This window comes from Achroia grisella, unplaced genomic scaffold, assembly GCF_030625045.1.
Source record: "Achroia grisella isolate CSIRO2021 unplaced genomic scaffold, CSIRO_AGI_Agris_v1 utg821, whole genome shotgun sequence".
NCBI lineage: Eukaryota > Metazoa > Arthropoda > Insecta > Lepidoptera > Pyralidae > Achroia > Achroia grisella.
This window is the reverse complement of record NW_026713035.1, coordinates 5,425,708-5,448,317: the sequence shown is the minus strand read 5'-3', so window position 1 is coordinate 5,448,317 and position 22,610 is coordinate 5,425,708. Positions and strand designations below refer to the sequence as shown.

The window sequence follows — 22,610 nt, the reverse complement described above, 5'->3', positions numbered from 1 at the left end:
GCGGCGGTAATCACCTACCATCAGGTGATCCGCAATCTCGTTTGTTCCCTACGCCATAAACACAATTAGACTACTGTATGTACAAATATGTACATACATAATATGTTATACATTACTACGTCTTCCACAAAGGCTGCACAGAACCGTTCCTTTTGCATATGTAAATTAACCCAATTCCGCTACCAACTTGCATGGACCATCCTCTCAAATAAGTTCCCTTTAAAATTCGAACGTGATTTAGACATTGTTGGAACGCTGTTCATATTATCTAGATATTGGATCGAACTAATTGGATTTGCAAATTAAAACACAGCTTCTGCTACGCTGTTATTAAAAATCTGATTAATTCTGCACTATTATTGCCAATCATGAAAGCCTCTTGATGTATTTTTTAGCCACACTGCAGTGATCGTAGGAAAAGGGAAATGAGGAACTCACCTAAATTGCACAAAATTACAGTATATAGATGATCTGCGTCGGCGACTTGAAGCACTTGAGGTTTTCAATAACAATACACCACACTTGCGACACAAATACAGTTTGTTATAATATTTAAGGAGCTCCTTGTTTAAAATTGATGCATGCGTTGGTTGTTTCACTTGTTAGATGGCGGCGAATAATGATTGTCCATATTATGCAGAGGAAGGAAGCGGGAAGAAGCAGTGTGGAGGCTCTCAAACTTTTTTTTTGTTTTTTTTTTTTATGGAAGACGCAAAAACACCTCTTAAGGAATATTTGCTTATCTAATAGCGATCTATGTATTCTTTTTATTAAAATTTATTCCAACTTAAAAATATACCTACAAAATACAGAATATATGGAGTACTAGCAGTTCCCGCGGTTTCATCCGCATTAAATTTCAATGTACCACATAAATTTAAATGTAAAATATAGCCTATGTTATTTTGATGCATAAGCTACATTACTGTAAAGTTTCATCGAAATCCGTTCAATAGTTTTTGCGTGAAAGAGTAACAAACATTCCTACTTTTTTAGCCGGGTTGAGTAGCTAGTAATATTATAAATACGATAATATTACTAGCTACTCGCCCCGGCTTCACACGTATTATATGTATATATACACCTTCCTCTAGAATCACTCTATCTATTAAAAAAAACCGCTTCAAAATCCGTTGCGTAGTTTTAAAGATTTAAGCATGACAGACGACCACAGCGACTTTGTTTTATACTATGTAATAATAATGAATAGGATTAGGATAATATACCTACATATTTCCAAAAGGCGATCTTATCGTTTAAGCGATCTCTTCTAAATAAACTTTGGGTAGAGGAGAAAAGACAGAAGTGGTGGATGGTATATGAATGCAATTAAAAAAACTATTGAAAATAGTAATATCTTACTACTATTATAAATGCAAAAGTTTTAAGTATGGAAGTTTGTTACTCTTTCACCCAAAAAGTAATGAATGGATTTCGATGAAACTTTACAGTAATATAACTATTAGCTATTTATTTAATGCAAAACTGGCATAAAAGGACATACAAACTAATTTTGTGTTAATAGATTAGACAATATAGGGTTGACATCAAATCTATTGATAATAAATCCACAATTTTTTTATTATACAATTGTAATCCAAATAAAAATTATGTAATAAAAAATCATTCAAGAAGAGAAAGGAAAGTATATAATTAATTGTAGTGTGCGGAAATCGATCTTGTGATAACGGGTTAGCCAGAAGCAGCGCCATAAATCATTACGCTAGAGTCATCAATAATGAGAATCTGAACATTTCTGATTAAACAACAATACTTAAAACAATATTGTAAGCAAAAAATCCCTTATCATTTTTAATATTTTTTTAATTATATCCCTATATCAGAAGCATATGATATACGATGTTTTATTTTGCGTCATAAATCGTTTGTTCATGCGAGAAATTAATACGCAGGACAGTACGGTTGCGACGTAACGGAAGCGCAAACGGACCGCCCTAACAGGCAATAAATAACAGCTTCAACATGTCCTGCGTCGCCAAAATGGCGGACGTGCAAACAAAATGGCGGTTTCAATAGTAAATATTAACATTCTCTGAAACCTTTCACGACTGCCGGACAAATTTGTAAATTGTAAACTAATAAAACTGTGCATAAAGGTTTTTAGACATTGAATATTTACTAGCATAAACTGCGCGTCACTTAAAACAATTTTTGCAGATCCATTTTTAACCAGTATCAATTTGCAATTAGACTTAATTTTGTAGAAAGAGTTAATTTTGACTCTTTTATCTAGTTTTGTTTGCAATTTTTATTATTTTTTACCAAACCTTTTATAACTATACCACCACTATTTTTTCGAATAATGTGTTATATCTACAGGTTTTTGGAGAGATCTGTGAAGATATCAAAAGGCTTCTGAGCTTCTCAAGGGAGCTTAGTTGATTGATTTAGTAGTCTTGATTCTACATGCACAATAGCCCAAGTTCGAGGCTAAATACAGTAAAAGTATTCACTATACAACCACATGTGCTTAGATTAAAGTTAGATTTCTTTCTCATTAGTTTAACTCTTAAAAAGTAGTCTTTCTCAGTCTTTAATCCATTTTGTATCAGAGTTCATATAGTTTAATTGTAGATCTAATGTAAAATATATGCTGGTAACCAACCAACCAACAGAAATGTTCGACATGATGCCTTTGAATTCATCCCTACACGTTGGTCTAACCTAAGTGGTCTCTGACAGTGCGGTCTTAGAGGAGCTTCCTCCCGAGTGCACTCATTTTGGTATGAACTACTTCCCGAGGTTTTCTGGCGAGACTACAGCATAGGGTTTTTCAAGTAGGGTTATATTAAGATTTCTTAAGGTTTGGCGACCGTAGTGTTTCAAGTGTCTATAGGCTACGGTTTCCGTTTACCTTCGCATGGTCCGTATGCTGGTTTGCCACCGTAGTATAAAAAAACTCCCATAAAATTAAGAAAAACCATTTATATTTTTTATTTATTTGTGTGTTTACTAGAAAATAATATCATACAAAATAGTAATGTATCAACCATATTTCGCGACAGTCTTTATACGTATACATATTAGGCATTTATTATATATATTATCTCATTAGGACGTGCTTCCCTTGGCCGATTCTTTGAGCCTCGTGTTCTCTGCCACTAATGCTTGGACCCTTAGCTCGTATTTTTCCCTCAGCTCCTGTAAATTCACGTACGTAACATTATTTTTTCGTATAACTGGAATAATAAAGATTCTGACTTTTATAAGTGGCTCTCGTTCTATCAGATGCATCTCAGACAATAGTTGGTCTTATGCCGCTCCACAAGTCTTTCTCGGATTTGGAGCTTCCTCTATACTTGCCTTTACTTTCATAAATGGTAAATATATAAAGCCAGTGATAGCCTACATAATAACAATAATATCTCAGAACAATTTACACAGCGCCATTTAGTCCCAAGGTAAGCAGAGCTTAGTGGGTCCTAGACAACTAGGATAATTTTGTTTTGTAAATATATCTTAAATAATAATTTGTATTTCTCGGTGAGCCCCAAAATCATGGCTTATGCAGTGCAACAAACCTATGCTTTAAAACTCCTTCCCATACTTCCTCCTTGTATCTTTATTTCTCTCTTACCTTGAATATAACAAGCTGGGTCTCGTATTCCTTGCGGAGGTCATCATTAATATTGCTGCTAGTCTGAGCCCGCTGCAGCACCAGTCCGTACCTGTCCTTCTCGGCTTTGAAACGTGCCTCCATCGCTTGGAGACGATCCTAAATTATCAAATGATAATTAAATATTAATATAGCTCTGCTATACTGTTTAAAATATTTTTAAGGTCTTCATTTGTATTAGGATTTTTCGGTCACGAAAAAGCGTTACCATTGGTTTGAGAGGGTAGACGATAAATCGTGTTGAAAGAGTATTGTCAGATCTTTAAGTTAGATTTTCTCTATAAAAACATTGTCATTTAAAAACTCTTCAATTTTATAATAACAAAGAAAATGTTTTATAAGGCATTTGAATCTTTTTTCTGGTAGATCTACGATACGATTACACTCTGGCAGTACAACAATACATACATAAATTATGGCTTCTCTATAAGGTCTTATTAGTAGGTTACTCACAAATATTAATTTAAAACAACAATAATGTTTGAGAAAAGCTAAATCTTATATTGTTTATACAGATTTTTTTTATGTTTGCATAAAGAGTTTTATCTTATTACACTTGATAGAAGAAAAGAAGCAAACAAATGTGCATACCTCCATAGCTTTAATTTCAGAGTTCCTGATCTCGAGCAAGTCCTTGGTGATGAGATTGATATCCTTCAGCGACTGTACCTGCGTGGTCAGAGCTTCGATTTGCAACTCTTGATTCTTCACCATCTTTGTCTTGTCAAATATCATGCCACGTGCTTTGCTTAAAAGCTGGAAAATTATTTTTTCAATATTTATAAAATGGAATGCTAAACATACACTGTTATTATTATCTCTTATCTCTTTGACAGTTTCTTTTTTCTAGACCACTTCCTAGATAGCCTCCTGTGTAGGCTAGTAGAAAGTAGGTGCACAGGAAGTACTACACTCTACGTACCCCTGCTTCGATATAGCCAACGTTTTTATAGCCTTAACCTTTTAGATGCTTTGAGGGACGTATATTATTAGATGTTAGCTCCCATCGATAATAACAGAGGACTATTTTATTCAAATAAGGCAAAACTACGGGGTGTCAAAGACCGTGAATCCCAGAGCGCGATATAAAAAGAAAACTTTTCAATCAAATTTCTAAATAGTTTCCGAGAAAACTTGGGGGCGTCACGGCAATCTTGAGCCAATCTTGAGCGTTGATCATAAAAACCTGACACGATCCTCCGAGGCCTTTCCAACTTTTCAGGACACTAATTTATCTATTTCGTTAGCTTTTATTATCTTACTTGTGAACTTCTTAGAAGAGCTATCAATATTCCGAGTGAGGGACCTCATTGTGAAAACTTCATTTTATTGCTTTTGAAATTTTCTGATTGCTGTATAACTTAGGATATTTAGAAAATCAGGGATCTTTTAATGAAGTTCAATCTGTAACGTAGTAACTATCTATATGTTTAAAAATTAATTGCTGTTCGTTTGTCTCGCTAAAGCACGAGAACGGCTGAACCGATTTGGCTAATTTTAGTCTTGAAATATTCGTGGAAGTCCAGAGAAGGTTTACACGGTGATAAAATATAAAGAAATTGCATATAAATTAGTAAAAATAACAATTATATTTGCCCATACAAACGACTGATACCTGTCAAAAAGGGTGCATTCAGAAATTTATTGCGTAACTTAAAAAAATCTTTGACATATTTAATTTTGAGGAGGTAAGAGTTCGCGGGAGACAGCTTGTTTGAAATAATAATTATAAACTCTTGAATTTACCTATCTATGTTGTTAATATTTCAGCAGAAGAGTGACGTCTACGGGTATTTTAAAATTAAGCTTTTGTTTGATGATGCACCTAATTACATGCCGTCAATATACATATAATAATAATATCTATAACATTTTTCAGATAAATCTGGTTATAATGAGTTTACCCCAAAATTCAGTTTTGTTATTTACCATTTAGGTAAATAACGAAATTGATTTGCAGATAAAATATGGACTAGATATTAAATACACATTTATACATTTATAAATCATTATAATAATAATATGATATTTCATCAATCATTTATAATTGCGAGTCCCTGTGAACCTTTAAAACTTTGCAATGATTTATAAATGTATATAGTTTTTAAAAGCATTACCTCTTCGTGTTGTTGCTTGATTTTCTCGATCATCTCGTGGTTCTTTCCACTGGGCTTTGAAAGTGCTGCTTGCAGTTCAGTCTCCAAATTCCTAACCCTTGCCTTGAGAAGATCGATCTCTTCTTCACGGACCTGGTATACCGTTGATTTTAATTATAGATTAATAACAAGTATGTCAGTCATTTATTTGTATTACAGACTGATATATAAACAAGTAGCTGTGTCCGAGTTTTTAACCGCGTAAAATTTATGTCCTATATGTTATTCTGCTGTATCAGATATATGATTGTAAAGTTTCATTAAAATCCATTAATTAGTTTTTGAGTGAAAGATTAACATACATCTAAATATAGTCACAATCCGCGTTTATAATATTAATAAGATTTATGCCAAAATAGCATCAGCAAATTCAAATTCAAAAACCATTTATTCATGTAGGACATTTTAGCCGCTTATGAACGTCAAGTTTTTACATTAGAATTTTTTTTCCCTACCGTCCAAACAAGCAAACAGCTAATATAAATGTTGTAGTAATAAGAAAAAAAGACTAGGTAAAAACAGAGAAAATATATTAATAATAGAGAACTGACAATTAGGAACAGAAAGAATGAATTGAATTATCAAAAAACAAGAATGTAATATAAAAGAACTATAAATTCAAATACAAATTTAGAATATAAAATACATATCTGATTAGCCAGTTACAACAATAAATAATCATGGCTTTAAGGCAGATGAATCTAAAATACAATCACGACTATAATCAAATACGGGGTAGTTAGAGATATTGCCATCGTTGTAAAAACAACATATAACAACAATGTCAGTAACACGTCCGTTCATCAACAAATATGTATTACTAGCTATGCCCCGGCTCCACTCGCGTGAATTTTATAGGGTGTGTTATTCTAATGTATATTATTGGAAAATTTTGTTAAAATCCATTCAGTAATTTTTATGTGAAAGAGTAACAAATATCCTACCATCCATACGTCCTCACAAACTTTCGCGTTTATAATGTTAGTATGTAATATTATGTTATCTGTGATATTAGTATGTAATATTATCTGTGATTTTAGTAGAGTTTATTTCCGTGGAGAATCGAGCAAGAATTCGAGAAGAATTGGAGTCATGTAGATATCGACTAAAATAATAAATAACTCGCTACTTTAACACATACCTTCAGTTCAAGCTTCAGACCATCTTCGCTCCGTTGGTTCTTCACTTTCTCCAGTTCTTCAATCTTTTTCAAAAGTTCAATCTCTCTCTTTTGCCAATCCTAAAGGAAAACGTGAGGTAACGTTGTATTATGATTTTACTTGTACAATGTTATTTTTTAAATAGATCGTATTTTTATAGAATTTATTGCTTCGACGAATTATATTTATGTATGCTGATTCATTCAATTTATGTTGAACATTGTTTATTTCAGTCACATAAAAACATATCTTATCTGTGGTAAAAGTAAACATATAACCATAGATATATAAAAACAAAACGCTGATTTTAAGAAAGATCTTAGATTTTGTTTTTATTATTTGCTTACAATGTTATTTTATTCTAAGAACAATTTTATGTTATCCACTAAGTGGGTAGTGCTTGTAATCGTTTGTTTTACAAGTTTTAACATAAACACAAAGTCAAATTATGAAAATGTACTTATAAATAAAATTAATTCTGACGGCAAACTTTATGAAGAAAATGAAAATCTATAAACAGTAGAATAAATACAAATATATAATAATACTGAGCTTAATTAAAAGGTTTGTATGATTATTAAAAGTGGACTCTATACCTACCAAATAATAATCATTGATACAGATTCATGTAGTCCCAAGCTAAGTAAGCAAAACTTGTGTTATGGGTATTAGACAACTGATAGACTTATATACGATTATACTAAACTATACTTAAATAATTCTTTCTAACTTCATCTTACTATCTTACTCTTAATCATTACATAGTATAAAAAGTCGCTCTCGCTGTCTGTCCGTCCCTATGTGTGCTTAAATCTTTAAAACTACGCAACGGATTTTGAAGAGCTTATTTTTAATAGATAGTGATTTTTTTTTTCGGACTACTCTAATGCTGTTGGCTGCAGCTGGCCTTTACAGCTTCACCGGACGATTTGATAGAGTGATTCAAGAGGGAGGTTTATATATATAATACATGTACACCCGTGCGAAGCCGGGGCGAGTAGCTAGTAATATTATAAACGTCAAAGTTTGTGAATATGCATGGATGGATATGTTATGTTATTCTTTCTATATGTTACTCTTTCGCGCAAAAACTACGGAGCGGATTTTAATGAAGATTTACAGTAATATAGCTTATGCACCAGAATAACACAGGCACAATTTAAAAAAAGATGTAAATTGGCTCAAATATGACAATAAATATCAAGTAAATGTGATGCAGAAAAAGTTTCGGGGGTTAGCTAGTACATATTATACATAGAAAACACCTATAATACATAAGGATATAAATAATTATACTCATGAATACAAATGGTTGTACCGTGCAAGAAATTGTACCCGCGACCATCGGATATAAAGCGGTGTGCTAAACCACTAGACCACCGAGGCTGTCATATTATGTGTATCACCCAATAACAATTTTGTTATTGTCATGTATATATATAGTCCCACCACTCCACAATTCCTTTCAGTCATTCAAAGGTTGACTGGAAGAAATCCCTCATTTGGGATAAGTCAGCCATTGTACATCTTATATATATATTTTTAAGATCGTTGTATCTTTAGTTAATTTAAATGTATTTATTGTGCAATAAAGTGTTACAAACAAACAAAAAATTTTATCATTCATTGTAATTTTACAATTTTGACATCATTGTAATTACCGTGTACTATAACCTGAATGGATAATTGAAAACGTCAGTCCGATTACAAAGGTTTCTTTTTCTTTTGAAATACGTAATCGTATTTCAAAGCGGCGACGAATATTTTTTTATTTTAAAAAACATCAAACACAATCCCAGTGGAACACGAAAATTTCGCAGATCATTAACTGGGATGATGTCGGGAATGACTGCTAAAGACATCGTTATTATGCTCGGGTGGGCCCGTTACGTTCTCCCTCCGGGCTCGTAATAACGCACCACAAAGAGTGAACGTTCCGATTGCTTCAAGATTTATATTGCAAGCCCTACTAGCCTCTCGTGGCCAATAAACACTAGGTGTAGTGCACCTTTGCCCAAAACTTGGAATATTTATAGTACTAGCTGGTACCGCGGTTTCATCCGCATGAAATTGATAGTCTATATGTTATTCTGATGTATGCTATTTATACGTATAATTAGTAACAATCACGGGATCTTACCACGTTTTATATTTTGTTCAAAATCTACCCTGTACCATCGTAAGCACAGATTATTATATTAGAGTCCGTTAGTTTGTGTTCCTGCGGCCTTTGGTTCCCCTCCCTTACCTAGTACTAAACTGACCGTACAGCGGCCTTGACGCGCGCGCGCATTTGTTGTGAATTGAAATAAATTAGAACTGTGTGAAATCTACTGTGAAACTGGAAAGCTAGCGAAGATATCTTCAAGACCCTGAAGCCCAAGAAATCCGCAGAACCATACAGGTACGTGACAGACGTTTCCACACATATTTTTCCCTATATATACACATAAAGTAAATTCCCTAACATTTTGGTAGTAGAGAGTATATTCCCTAACATATTTATTTGCTGAGTTCCCGATATTTCGGCAGTGTTTCAACCACCATGATCACGGGTAAACTGAAGAGCAGTGGGTAGATGGAAAATGAAATCTTTTTATGGGCAGACATATGCGTCTACCTTCACACGATCCCGTGATTTTTACTAATTATACGTATAAATATTGACCGCGTCAAGTTTAAAACAGTGTATGCTATTTATTAATTTTTTAGCAAATGCCTCACCAGCTTCATTAACCATTGCATCTTTTGAACAAATTTTTGGGTAAGGTCCAAAATACTGACGAGAATCCTTGCCTTCTCGATTTATTTATTTTGAATTATTTTTTTTATTTATTTTGTAAGTTTCATTGACATCCATTGAGGAGTTTTGGCTTGAAAGAGTAACAAACATCCATCCATCCACACTGAAAAACTTCCGCGTTTATAACGTTAGTAAGATCTCTTCTTCGTGCAATTTTGGAGAAATTAGCACTTTTTTTTAATGTATTCAACAAACAGTTTTATTTTCATATGACTTAAGGGTGTTTTTTTATTTTTTTAGCGAATGTGTGTGGATGACACATTCTTCGTTAACCATTGCATCTTTTGAACTCATTTTTGGGTAAGGTCCAAAATACTGACGAGAATCCTCACCGTCTCGAATAAATGAAATAAGAATGTATCTCTCTTTATATAATTAAGTAAATAGTTAAGGAACTCATTATTCGCGATAATTAAACACTACATTTATAATGAAATTAAAAATTTTGAAATAATAAAAGTGATTGTATATACAATGTATAGATATATCGTACTCACATTATCTGCAGGAGGCAGCTTCTGTTCTGCTTTTGCCTCTTCGACAGGTTCTTGGGCTGGTACGGTTTCTTCTTTTTTTGGTTCTTCAACTGGTAACACGGGAGCAACCACCTCTTTCGTTATCTGTTCCGACACTACGGCCTCAGGTTTCGCAGGCTCTGATGAGGGCACTCCTTCTGGCTTTGGTGCTTCTGCCACTTGTTCTTCTTTCTTCACTTCACCCTGCTGTTCTAGGACTGGCTGCTCAGGCTGTAAAAATATCTATGTTTGGTTATGGAGTAATAGCGAATTTGCCTTTGTAAGTGCTGCGCCCCCGCGAAGACGACTTACATGTCAAAAACAATTTAGCTTCTGGGCTCCTTAGGTCCAATGGCTAAAACCAATACGGACCCTCCAGATTCGAATCTATATTAGGTAGAGTATATTGACAACACATTAATGTTATTAATTAACTTCTAACTTCGACACAAAAATGTCATTAGTAGACTATGTCATGATCAAATTTTATACGTTAAAGATAATCAACTAGTAAAATTTCATATGCACCTGTTTAGCCTCATCAGTAACAACTGGCGCGCCTTCTCCACCACCTGTGACCTGGGATTGAGCTGCATCTGCCTGAAAAATAATAATATTCTTTCTAAATTTACTTTTAAACTTTAATCGTTATTCAATGATAAGCTGACAGGATTGTTTAAGATAATATTTTAAGGAAGGCGTTGCATATGAATGTGGATAGTTACATATAAGGGCAGACGAAGACCGAAAAAGATGGGGGACTGTGTGAAGATGATATGGTGAGAAAGGGAGTAAATAATGAGATGACTGCGAACACAGATGAATGGAAAGAAAAACATATTGCGCCAACCCTAAATAAATGGGATAAGGTAGAAGCAGATGATGATGTATGACAAGTTGACGTTGTATTGTAGCTGACCAGAAAACGTTGTTTTGCCTTTAAATTAAAATCGGTATTAAATATAGGTTGGTGATGGAAGAGTGACAATTTATGGTTATATGTATTTTTCAATGCTAAAATGATTATTTTAGCATTTAATTATGATTAATAAAATAAAAAAAAATCGAAAAAAATGAAAAAAACTTTTTGGTGTGATCGACCCTTAACACTGACCTGACCTTTAACAGTTAGGGGTATACAAATTAGTTACAAATCTATTCTCGGACCTACTAAATTTCATCAAAATTGGTCAAGCCGTTTTGGAGGAGTATAAACACGAAACCTGTGACATGGGAATTTTATATATTAGATATATTATTACTCCTTCTTAAAGTTATCACACAGAAATTAAACTTCCAGTGAAAGTTACATCACTAAACAAACACGTCCGTTCATAAACAAAACGTTAACATTTTTCTTGTCAGATATTCTTATGAATCGGCATTAGATGAAATTTGTTCTGTTCGTGATACAAATACACAATTATTCCGTCCGCGTCCCGAATTACTCTCGTGTAGGGCTGCCGCCTGTCCGTGTTGTCCAGACCTGTCCAAGTTCGGACATGTCCGGCTCCGGAAGGGGATTTGTAAAGTGTCCGTACGACAAAACCTGTATAATTTTTGTATCTGGGGAAAAACATAAATAACGTGTTGTATGTAATTACATATTAAGTCGCGACAATTTTTTAAGGAATGCCGTTAAAAAAAACAATTGAGTTTCTGGCCAGGTCTTCTCAATTGCATTTATAAGTATACTGGACGGTAGTTATAATATAAAAAAACTACGTTCATAAGCGACTAAAATTTTGAACTTGAATGGAATGGTGCACCCACCTGCGCTAATGGTTTATGCTGGCGGGGCACTAGTGGATGATAATAAGATGAGCATATAGTCAGGTCAATATAAGCCCATCCTGGTAAATTCACCACAAATAAAACAGTTCTCCGAGATTACCGAATAGAGGGTCAACCTACACCACCAGTGGAGGATGATAATATAACCATGAGGTCAGGTCAGTAACCCATCATGACATAACACCAGGAATTTATAATTAACGTTTTGAGAGGGAATCCCGCATAGGGGTAATACTTGACATACTTAATTATATCGCAGAGTATATATATTTATTTTATTTAAATAACATAACATGATAACAAGTAAAAAGTATTATATATATAGAAAAGTTGCGAGGTAACAGATTGAGCTGGTATGGGCATGTTATGCGGAGCGTAATTTATTTTATGCGGGTATATATTTGAATCATTGAACCATTATGATTTTAATAAATAAGGTGGGATATGCAAGGTAGGGTTGCAATATGCACCATTTGAAAGTGAAATGGGATGAGTATTCTCAGCACCAAAACAAGATTAATTTATATTATTAATTCAACATTACAAGTGGTTTCACCAAGCTTGCGATGCTTAAAGCAGGTAGATAAAATATAGTTGCCATAGGCAGATCGAAACTGAATTCAGGATCACTCACGACACAGAAGCTTACTTATGGATATTGACTCCTTCGGTTCTGCCCGATCTCGAAACTAAATCCCAGCATCACTCGGTCACGTAGCTTACTTAATGGGGAATACCCTTCGGCTATATATAAAGTGACATTGGAGAACCAGAATTGCAGTACGATAAATAATAATAATATAGTAGTGTGATAGTGCCGTCAACACCACAATATTGGTCAATCCAATATATAATGTTGATAATTGCTATATTACAAACATAGCATGTAAAGTTTATAAATTTTCTTAATACCAAGAATACTCAAGGGATTAAGAATTAGATATTTGTGAATAAGAGCTGGGCTCTAATATGATTGATTATATGTAAATTAGAATTACTTGCATGGCGAAGTAATCTTTATATTGATGAGATATTATAAGCGAGAACTATAAGTCCCATATCTCAAAATAGATGTCTGGAGAGAATCAACCAGAAGGTAATGTTTAGTTTGTAGAAGGACTGCATGTCCTGATATAGTAATCAGTAGAATTTGATTAATCACATAGTGAAATAATCATAATAATATAAATAATAGTGACAGAGGTCTGTAACCTGGATGATTGTTATATATAGGTGGATAGTTGATATGATAGAGGACCCATATAAAAGCCAAGGCTTGGTAAATAAAATGTTTAGCCAAAAATGGATAGTCATAAAATATATTTTCATTGAGGACAGCCCATAGATGTGATTATGTGTATGTTATGCGGAGCGCGTGGGGTTGTCTTACCTGGCAAAAGCCCAAAGCCCTATGTAGCACATAGTTGCAAGGAGTATACCCTGGTACCAAGGTACCTATGACCGTCTCGTTTATTACCGATGTTCCCAAATGTAAATAGACGCATAGAAATGACGTATGAGCAGATTTTATCTTTGGTGCTTCTTAAGTCGTCTTTATAGGTGACGTCTAGTTAACCAGAAAGATATGTTTGTCATATTAATATGATGAAAAAAAATAGGAGTAATATACTTATTTTATAGAAAAAACTGTAGGTACATACACCTATATTTCTTTTTAATCCTTTCATGATGGCAGCCCTATTCTCGCCAACCTATCGCTTACACAAAAGAGACATTTTATTATTCTATTCAAATACCACAGACAAGTTTCCCAATACAAAAAGTAAACAGCGACAAAAAAATTGTCATCAATTGTTACTTATGTTTAAAATTGCCAATCTATAGTTTTTAGAAAAGATCCAAAGGTATATAGGAATTTTAATCGAATAAAAAATGCACGTACTCTCTGGAGGATAAAGAGCCAATTCTTATATCTTATCTGAGGATATTAGTCTTCTCTGAGGGATTCAGAACCAATTGCAGTCATATTGTCAATTTATGAAATATAAACCCTGTCCATTGCAAAAATAGTCATCATAATGTGTTCAGATGGCCAAGAGAAGTAACCAATGAATCAATAGAGATGGAATTGATCACTACAGAAAGCATGAGAAAAACCAAGACGGCAGATACTGCTGTCTCATTCTATCCCATGTCTGCGGAAAAGAGGTATTTGTTTACCAAACTTAGCTTTCAATTACGGCGTGTATATTGCGTAGATACAAAAAAATCCAATTGAGAACCTCTTTTTGGTAGTGTGTTGAAAATTGCATAGAAAGATGCACGTACTCTCTGGAGGATAAAGAGCCAATTCTTATTGTCGATTTATAAAGTGTTATGAACCATGTTCATTACAAAAATAATCATCAAAATATGTATGTTCAAATAATAATAATACGACCTCGGTGGTCTAGCGGTCTGACACACCGCTTTACGTCCGATGGTCGCGGGTTCGATTCCTCTCACGGCAACAAACATTTGTATTCATGAGAATGATTGTTAGTATCTGGGTGTTTTCTATGTATATATGCATGTATTTACGAAAAAAAATTATCTATGTACTTGTATCAGTTATCTAATACCCATAACACCAGCTCTAGCTAGCTTAACTTGGGTCTAGATGGCGCTGTGTGAATTGTCCTGAGATTATTATTATACTTTTTTGGCAGTGTATTGAAAATTGCAAATCATGTAGGTAAACACGACGCAGAATACTTATTGACGCCTAAAAATATTTATAATTTCTATTTTTGGTATGTGCGCGTGAGGAATTGTTTGAGAACATTCGTTGCGTATTATTTTTGTGATTAGTAGTTTTAGTTGCTTGATACTGGTAACACTCAATAGTCCGCACTTCACGGTAGGGAAAAAATATGATAATGTAAAAACTTGACGTTCATAAGCGGCTAAAATGTCCTACATGAATAAATGATTTTTGAATTTGAATTTGAATTCACTATGCAATTACTTTAATATTTCTTTTATCTTTCTTGTTTATTTTATTACTAGCTACCCATCCCACGTCATCTTCTCACGGGTGTACATGTATTATATATATAAACCATCCTCTTGAATCACTCTATCTGTTAAAAAAACCGCTTCAAAATCCGTTGCGTAGTTTTAAAGATTTAAGCATACATAGGGACGGATAGACAGCGACAACGACTTTGTTTTATACTATGTAATGACTAGTTGACCGGCGCAACGTCATCTCCATCACACTTACTTGACATTATATTTCGACCAAATCACATAATATCTTTTTACATTATAGCCGGTATGTTATTTTGATGTATAAGCTACATTACTGTAAAGTCTCATCAAAATCTGTTCATCAGTAGTTTTTGCGTGAAAATGTAACAAACATCTATATGATGTTATGATGATATGGATTTTCATTATTATGGTGAAAGGGAGCCTTTCACCAAGATTGACAAGATGTTGCAAAACAATACTTGCGGACTAAGTTGGGTAAGCAGCTGATAATAAAGCTCCGCAGATAAGGGACCTCATAAGGAACGGATTTTGATAAAACTTTACAGTAATATAGCTTATACTTCAGAATAACACATAAAAAAATACTATTTACGTAAGTTGTCGTAATAGTAGTATTACGGTCGTATGTATGTGTGATAATATATATATTTATGTATATGTAAGTTTATTATATTATTTTGTATTGTATTATGTTATACGACGACCTCGGTGGTCTAGCGGTCTAGCACACCGCTTTGCGATCGATGGTCGCGGGTTCGATTCCTCGCACGGTACAAACATTTGTATTCATGTGTATGATTGTTTGTATCGGTCTGGATGTTTTCTAAGTATAATATGTATTTATTTACAAAAAAATGTATCCATGTATTTATATCAGTTGTCTAGTACTCATAACACAAGCTCTGCTTAGCTTGGGACTAGATGGCGCTGTGTGAATTGTCCTGAGATTATTATTATTATTATATGTATATTTATAACTTTTCTTCCAATATTGTTACCGTCATTACACCTCTACCAGACGCAAATCTAATCACTTCTCTCCATTTTAAGGTTGCCTAGAAGAGATCGCTTATTAGCGATAAGGCCGCCCATTGTTACCTCTTTGTCTTGTTTATTGTATTATATATTTTTTTTATCATTTTATACATAATTGTGTATGTAATTGTATTTTCTGTGAGAGGAACAATAAAGAGTTTCATTCATTCATTCATTCATTAAAAGATATTATGTAAATTGGGCGAAATATAATGATAAATGTCAAATATGATGCAGAGGAAGTTGCGCGAGTCAACTAGTCTGATATATCAAATTCAAATGTCACAGGTTTCGTGTTTATATTCCTCCGAAACGGCTTGACCGATTTTGATGAAATTTTAATGTATATTCAATAGTCTGAGAATAGCTTTACAACTAACTTTTATTTAACCGCTAAGTATTAAGGGTGGCACATCTCAAAAAATTATTTCCTTTTTTTTCGACAAATTTTATATATATTTTTTAATAGATACAAACATAAAATTTTCACCCCTCTATCATCAACCCCTATTTTTTATTAGCGATTTTAATTTATATCCCAAAACAACGTTTGCTAGGACAGCCCGTATTATATAAAATGAACACAAATCAAAGTTTCCTACATAACACTGAACGTGGAAAGTAAACAGTTGAAATCTAACAATTTAACAAAGTTTCGTATTTACAAATACGAGCACATAACACTGAAATTACGCACACACGAAATTTGAATACGGCGTGCCGTTGCATAAATTTTATTTGGTCAAATGAATTAGATCCACTGGCATTTGCGTAATTTAAATGCACAGTGTTGCTGTAATTAGAGACGAGTCGATATTATTACAAATATTCACTTTTACTATGTAATATTATGTTATCTGTGCTTCTACTATGTTATCTGTGCGTCCTACAACAGATAACATAACCCTTACTGATATTATAAATACGAAAGTAACTCTGTGTGTCTGTCTCGCTTTCACGCTAAAACTACTAAACCGATATAAATGAAATTTGATACACGCATAGTCTAGATCTTAAGAAAGGACATAGGCTACTTCTTGAAGTGAAAAAAGGGTTGTAAGGGGTTGAAAGAGAGATGAAAGATTGTATGTAGGTATTGGTACAACTCGGAATATACCTAATCAAGTCGCTAAACTAGTTGATACATCTCACACAATACTAAACAGTATTAACTCAGAAATAACAAATGATTGAAAATCGTCTTTAAATTTATATTCATTAAAGTTGATTTTCGACCATTTACAGTACATGAGTTATTGCAGTTTAGCATTCTGTGCGATATATATAGTATATAGTACCTATGTTATAGCGATAGTATGTACATATATAAAAAGTATAGTTGGTGTTGCCGATACTATACTTTTTTTTCCTTCTTTCGGCTCTACTAGACTTTTTATATACATTTATTACTTGACATATTCCAAAATAATAATGCTACGTTAACATTCAGCCGCTTCCACTGCCACTCGCGCTGCGTGAAATATTACCGGACGACAACTAAGCGAGAGGGCTGAATATAAAAACACGAGGGAGCGCCGGGCAGCGCGAGTGGCAGCGACAATGGCATGGGAAGTGTTCCCACTCGTGTTTACACTCTCGCGCTGCTCACTTCCGTGCTGGTGAGCACGGAACTGAGCGAGCAGAGAAGTGTCCCTGCCCACTCGGGCTGAGTGTAAATTGGGCATAAAATATATATTTGTAATTACAAATATTCACTTTTACTATGTAATATATGTTATCTGTGCTTCTACTATGTTATCTGTGCGTCCTACAACAGATAACATAATCCTTACTGATATTATAAATACGAAAGTAACTCTGTCTGTCTGTCTCGTTATCACGCTAAAACTACTAAACCGATATAAATGAAATTTGATATACGCATAGTCTAGATCTTGAGAAAGGACATAGGCTACTTCTTGACGTGAAAAAAGGGTTGTAAGGGGTTGAAAGAGAGATGAAAGATTGTATGTAGGTATTGTCATTTTTAGAAACTAGAAAATTATTTATTGAGCTGTTGATTAAATATAAGTAGTATTTATACCCTTAAATAAAATAGGGGATGAAAATTTTTATGAAAATTCGTCATTTTTTTAGTTAGAACGATGAAACTTTTATGTTTAGTTTTTTTGGGTTAGATTATGAAATATTTTTTGGCCAAGGTCACTATTACAGCTAGTGTTACATATTCCTACTAACCGAATTGTTGTGTTCAGTCAGTACACAGTTCAGTCTTTCATGCATTTATTTTATGCCCAATTTACACTCAGCCCGAGTGGGCAGGGAAATGAGCACGGAAGTGAACAGCGCAAGAGTGTAAACACGAATGGAAACACTTCCCATGCCATAGGCGCTGCCACTCGCGCTACCCGGCGCTCCCTCGTGTTTTTATATTCAGCCCTCTCGCTTAGTTGTCGCCCGGTAATATTTCCCGCAGCGCGAGTGGCAGTGGAAGCGGCTGAATGTTAACGTAGCATTATTATTTTGGAATATGTCAAGTAATAAATGTATATAAAAAGTCTAGTAGAGCCTATCGCTATAACATAGGTACTATATACTATATATATCGCACAGAATGCTAAACTGCAATAACTCATGTACTGTAAATGGTCGAAAATCAACTTTAATGAATATAAATTTAAAGACGATTTTCAATCATTTGTTATTTCTGAGTTAATACTGTTTAGTATTGTGTGAGATGTATCAACTAGTTTAGCGACTTGATTAGGTATATTCCGAGTTGTACCATGGTACACTTTGAAAGAAAGAAAATTGTTTATTTGGTACACTGAAAATAATTTTTAAATTTAAATTTACATTTTTATATTAAACTTTTATATTAGAATATCTATAACTTTTATAATTTTTATATTAGACTTTGTACAAAGTTGTCATTCAAAAGTAGCACATATTCAAAATAAAAATCAACTTTAATTATTGTCAATTTAAAGACGATTTTGCATAATTTGTAATTTTTGACTTAACGCCGTTTAGTATTGTACGAGATATATCAACCAGTATAACGTCTTGATTAGGTATACTCCGAGTAGACTAAAAAGTCGTCAATCAAAAATGAAAAATATTCAAAAATCAACTTTAATTTATATAAATTTAAAGTCTACTTTGCATAATTTGCAATTTTTAAGTTAATCGAGTGTGAGGTAATCATGCTCGAGTTGTATCAACCAGTGAAGCGACTTGATTAGGTATATTCCGAGATAAAGTTTGTATAAAATTGTCTGGGTCCTTAATCACATCGTTACTAATATTATAAATGTGAAAGTAGAGATATTTGTTACGCTTTAACGAAAAAACTACTGAACCGATCATTATGAAATTTTGTACACATGTTCTTGGAGGTATTAGCAGCCAGTAATGAAGTTATAAATCAATTCAATGCGAATTATCAAATTACAAGTATCGAAAAACGTAATATTTCAATATAATTCCAATTAAATTAACTCCCAAATTGTAAACAGAAGTCAAGGATTAATTAATTTTTAATTTGCAAATCCATTCTATTTAGTGACTTTTAATATTCCTTAAAATTTTTTCGATACCAACATCCAAGTGTTTATTCAGTCACAAATAGTCAACAATCATTGTATAAAAAGTAGTACATAATAAAATAATTACATATTTATTACGATAATAAGACATAGACTATAAATTAGGTCTATGGCCCCATATTTTTGTCTAAAACAACTTTAAATACCTACTATATGTGTATATTCTTTTTACCCAAATGTCTTCATCGAAACCACTCATTCTCGTCCAAATAGATCTCATATTGAGACTTTCAAAGCTGTCCATATTTGAAAATCTGTGACCACTTTCATTATTTCCATGTTTCTACATTTCTACATACACGTGCAATATAATCAACAGTGACACGTCATTTTAAATACCGAACAATATTTTTAAATTTAGAACGTCAATAAGAAAAAAGTAAATACTCACCATAGCTAACTGCTCAAACAAAAAATTTATTAATTACACAGTAAATGATAAATGCGAAGTGTAGATACAATTAATATTCGAGAAGCAGGCAGGACACTACTGAAACGTTGTTTGAAAGTTGAAGATCTATTTCTGTGGTGCACGCGCGTGTAAAAATAGATTTAGGAGAGCATAAAGCTGACTAACTTTCCCGCCTGATTTTTCAATCTCACTAAGTGATTATTACACCTACTTCCAAAAGTGAAAGTTTATAAGAAAATATTTAGGTCTATTATGCGTAAAGCGGTTTAAATTAATGTTGTACACAGATGTGCCTTTATTTCATAAATTGAGATTATTATCCCAATTGATGCGGAAAAACCCGCCAAATAACGCCGCTAGTTTATAGCATGTTGTATACAGCTATACATGTAAAAGCCTGAAAAATGGTGAAACTTTCTTATTAGATACAGATACATAAATATAATTTGGATTGCTTCTATGATTGATACTCAACATATTAATCATAAGGTGAATTGCAGCTAAATTGAAACAGGTATTTTGAAACTTCCTTCTAAATGGTAAACATATTTTAGGGTGATCAACATAACAATTATTTAGATGACTTCTGGTGTAATAATGGTATAACACGGTGCTTCAGATGGTACCAGATTCGATCCCCACACAATACGAAATTACAAACATTCCAATTGATGAATATGGCTGCATGAATTTTTAATGAATTATAAATGGATTTAGTCTATGTAAGTAACATTTTCCTCTGGGTTTCCTGCCTGGGAATTTATGGGATTGATTCGTGATATGAATCTAAAAGCCGGGAAAGAGCTACTGTTTTAATTTGGCCAACGAGAGTCGGACGTGGTAACAGCCAATAAAAAAACTAAACCCCATAATTCAAGATTCGGTAATTAGATGCCATTTTTTATATCCGATTATATTTTGTCAAATTTGTTGTTGTTTATTAAGTGTTGTAAAGTACGGTAAAGGTATTGGACACATCAACTATAAAATATGTAATTTTTTGTTAGATACTTAATCTTAGTAAATGCGGCTATCTGAGAACAATAGCTATCATTACAATTAATAAAGAGAATAGATCAAACAATCTGTAGCAAACCCGTCAGATTTGTAATATCAATTACAGCTGTATCAGCACAGTCCCTTTGCCGTTCCTAACGGATACACAGACTCAAAACAAAAGTAATGTTAATATCACACTGTGAAGTGTCATTGTCAAAGTCAAGATTATAAAAATAATCTTGACTTTGACAATTCACAGTTACAGCACAACTGATTGTTGTTTGCTTAAAATTATTCACTGTTTATAAAATATCATTGACTACTTCAAAAAAAGTGTATTTCAAATAAAATTCTTAAGTATTTTTTAATAGTCATACAAAATATCAAAGGTGGAATACTTATTATATCAGTAGCGTTATTTTTTGATGTAATTAACCAGATATATCGCCACACAACTGATGCCGGACAACATATCTTAATTACAGAATTTAATATGACATCAGAGAAGAATGCTCAGGTGGGACAAGCTCGAGAAGCTTTCCAGATGGTAAACCAAATATCGCAGCTTCTTTCTACTGGGTTAGACGCAGAAACACTGCCGATATGCATTCGACTATGTGAACTTGGAATAGATCCCGAAGTATTAGCACATGTTATAAAGGAAATTAGGAAGATGGGAGAAAATGCTGTACAAAATAAATCAACTATTTTACCACAATGAAGATTTACAGATATTTCTAAATTTAAACATTGCTGTTAAGTAAGTTTGTTCAGTTGTAGGTGGGCCACTAGGCCTGTCTAGGTTTCACCTGCGCTTTGAAAACTTTGTTAGTTTATTATTTACATTTATTTTATTATTATATTACATTACTGTAAAATAATGTTTCTAACAATAAAAGTATTTCTCAAATTGTTGTAGGTTTACTTAACAAAATTTAATTTTGCTTAATAATAATTATAGATTAGGTTACTTTCTAATGCATACTACTCTGTATTTCAATATACAGCCATAATAGTGCATACAGCCATAAATACATGAATATTAGAATTTCAATTCAATTTCAATATAAATTATTTCATCAGTAATATCATGTAACTATAATTATTATACCATGTTGCCTGTGCTGGGCTTGAATCTCATATCTCATATGATCTCAGTGACTCCACATTAGCCAGGGAGCAGTTATAGAGATTGTATTCCAACAATGTATATCAATTTTTTTTTCTGTGTCATCTTGCAATCTGTCAGATTATGAACCAATGTAGAATGTGATTCCGAGTAGAATCATCTGTCATCTTCTGATCCTTAGTAACCTACACCTTTTAAGGTGACTTATGTTGGGGGATGTAAAGATATATACCATAATCTTGTTTGCCATTGCATAGATAACATTTATAGCTCATCATAATTCATACTTTCATAGTCCACAGCTGGACAAAGGTTTCTCCTACATCCTGCCATAACTTGTTTCTGTTTATATTAAAATCTTAACATTTTATATAAAAGTGATACCTAAGATGTTAAAGTTAATA

General features: G+C 33.2%; 1 protein-coding gene across 3 annotated transcripts; it reads right to left on the bottom strand.

Annotated features, from left to right (window-relative positions):
• Window positions 1-2,956: 2,956 nt before the first annotated feature.
• On the bottom strand, window positions 2,957-20,198 carry LOC131852046 (kinesin-like protein KIF20B). Of its 3 annotated transcripts, none has more exons than XM_059202627.1 (8): window positions 20,058-20,198; window positions 10,800-10,871; window positions 10,254-10,502; window positions 6,935-7,033; window positions 5,755-5,886; window positions 4,229-4,393; window positions 3,599-3,736; window positions 2,957-3,162 (listed from the first exon to the last, which is right to left on the bottom strand). In XM_059202627.1, exons 1-8 carry the CDS (start codon window positions 20,058-20,060, stop codon window positions 3,073-3,075), a joined length of 948 nt encoding a protein of 315 aa, XP_059058610.1. In that variant the 5' UTR covers window positions 20,061-20,198; the 3' UTR covers window positions 2,957-3,072. The 3 variants fall into 3 exon arrangements, with proteins under 3 accessions (XP_059058610.1, XP_059058609.1, XP_059058612.1); XM_059202626.1 differs by lacking the exon at window positions 20,058-20,198 and adding an exon at window positions 19,839-19,980; XM_059202629.1 differs by lacking the exons at window positions 6,935-7,033; window positions 20,058-20,198 and adding an exon at window positions 19,839-19,982.
• Between the last annotated feature and the right edge of the window lie 2,412 nt (window positions 20,199-22,610).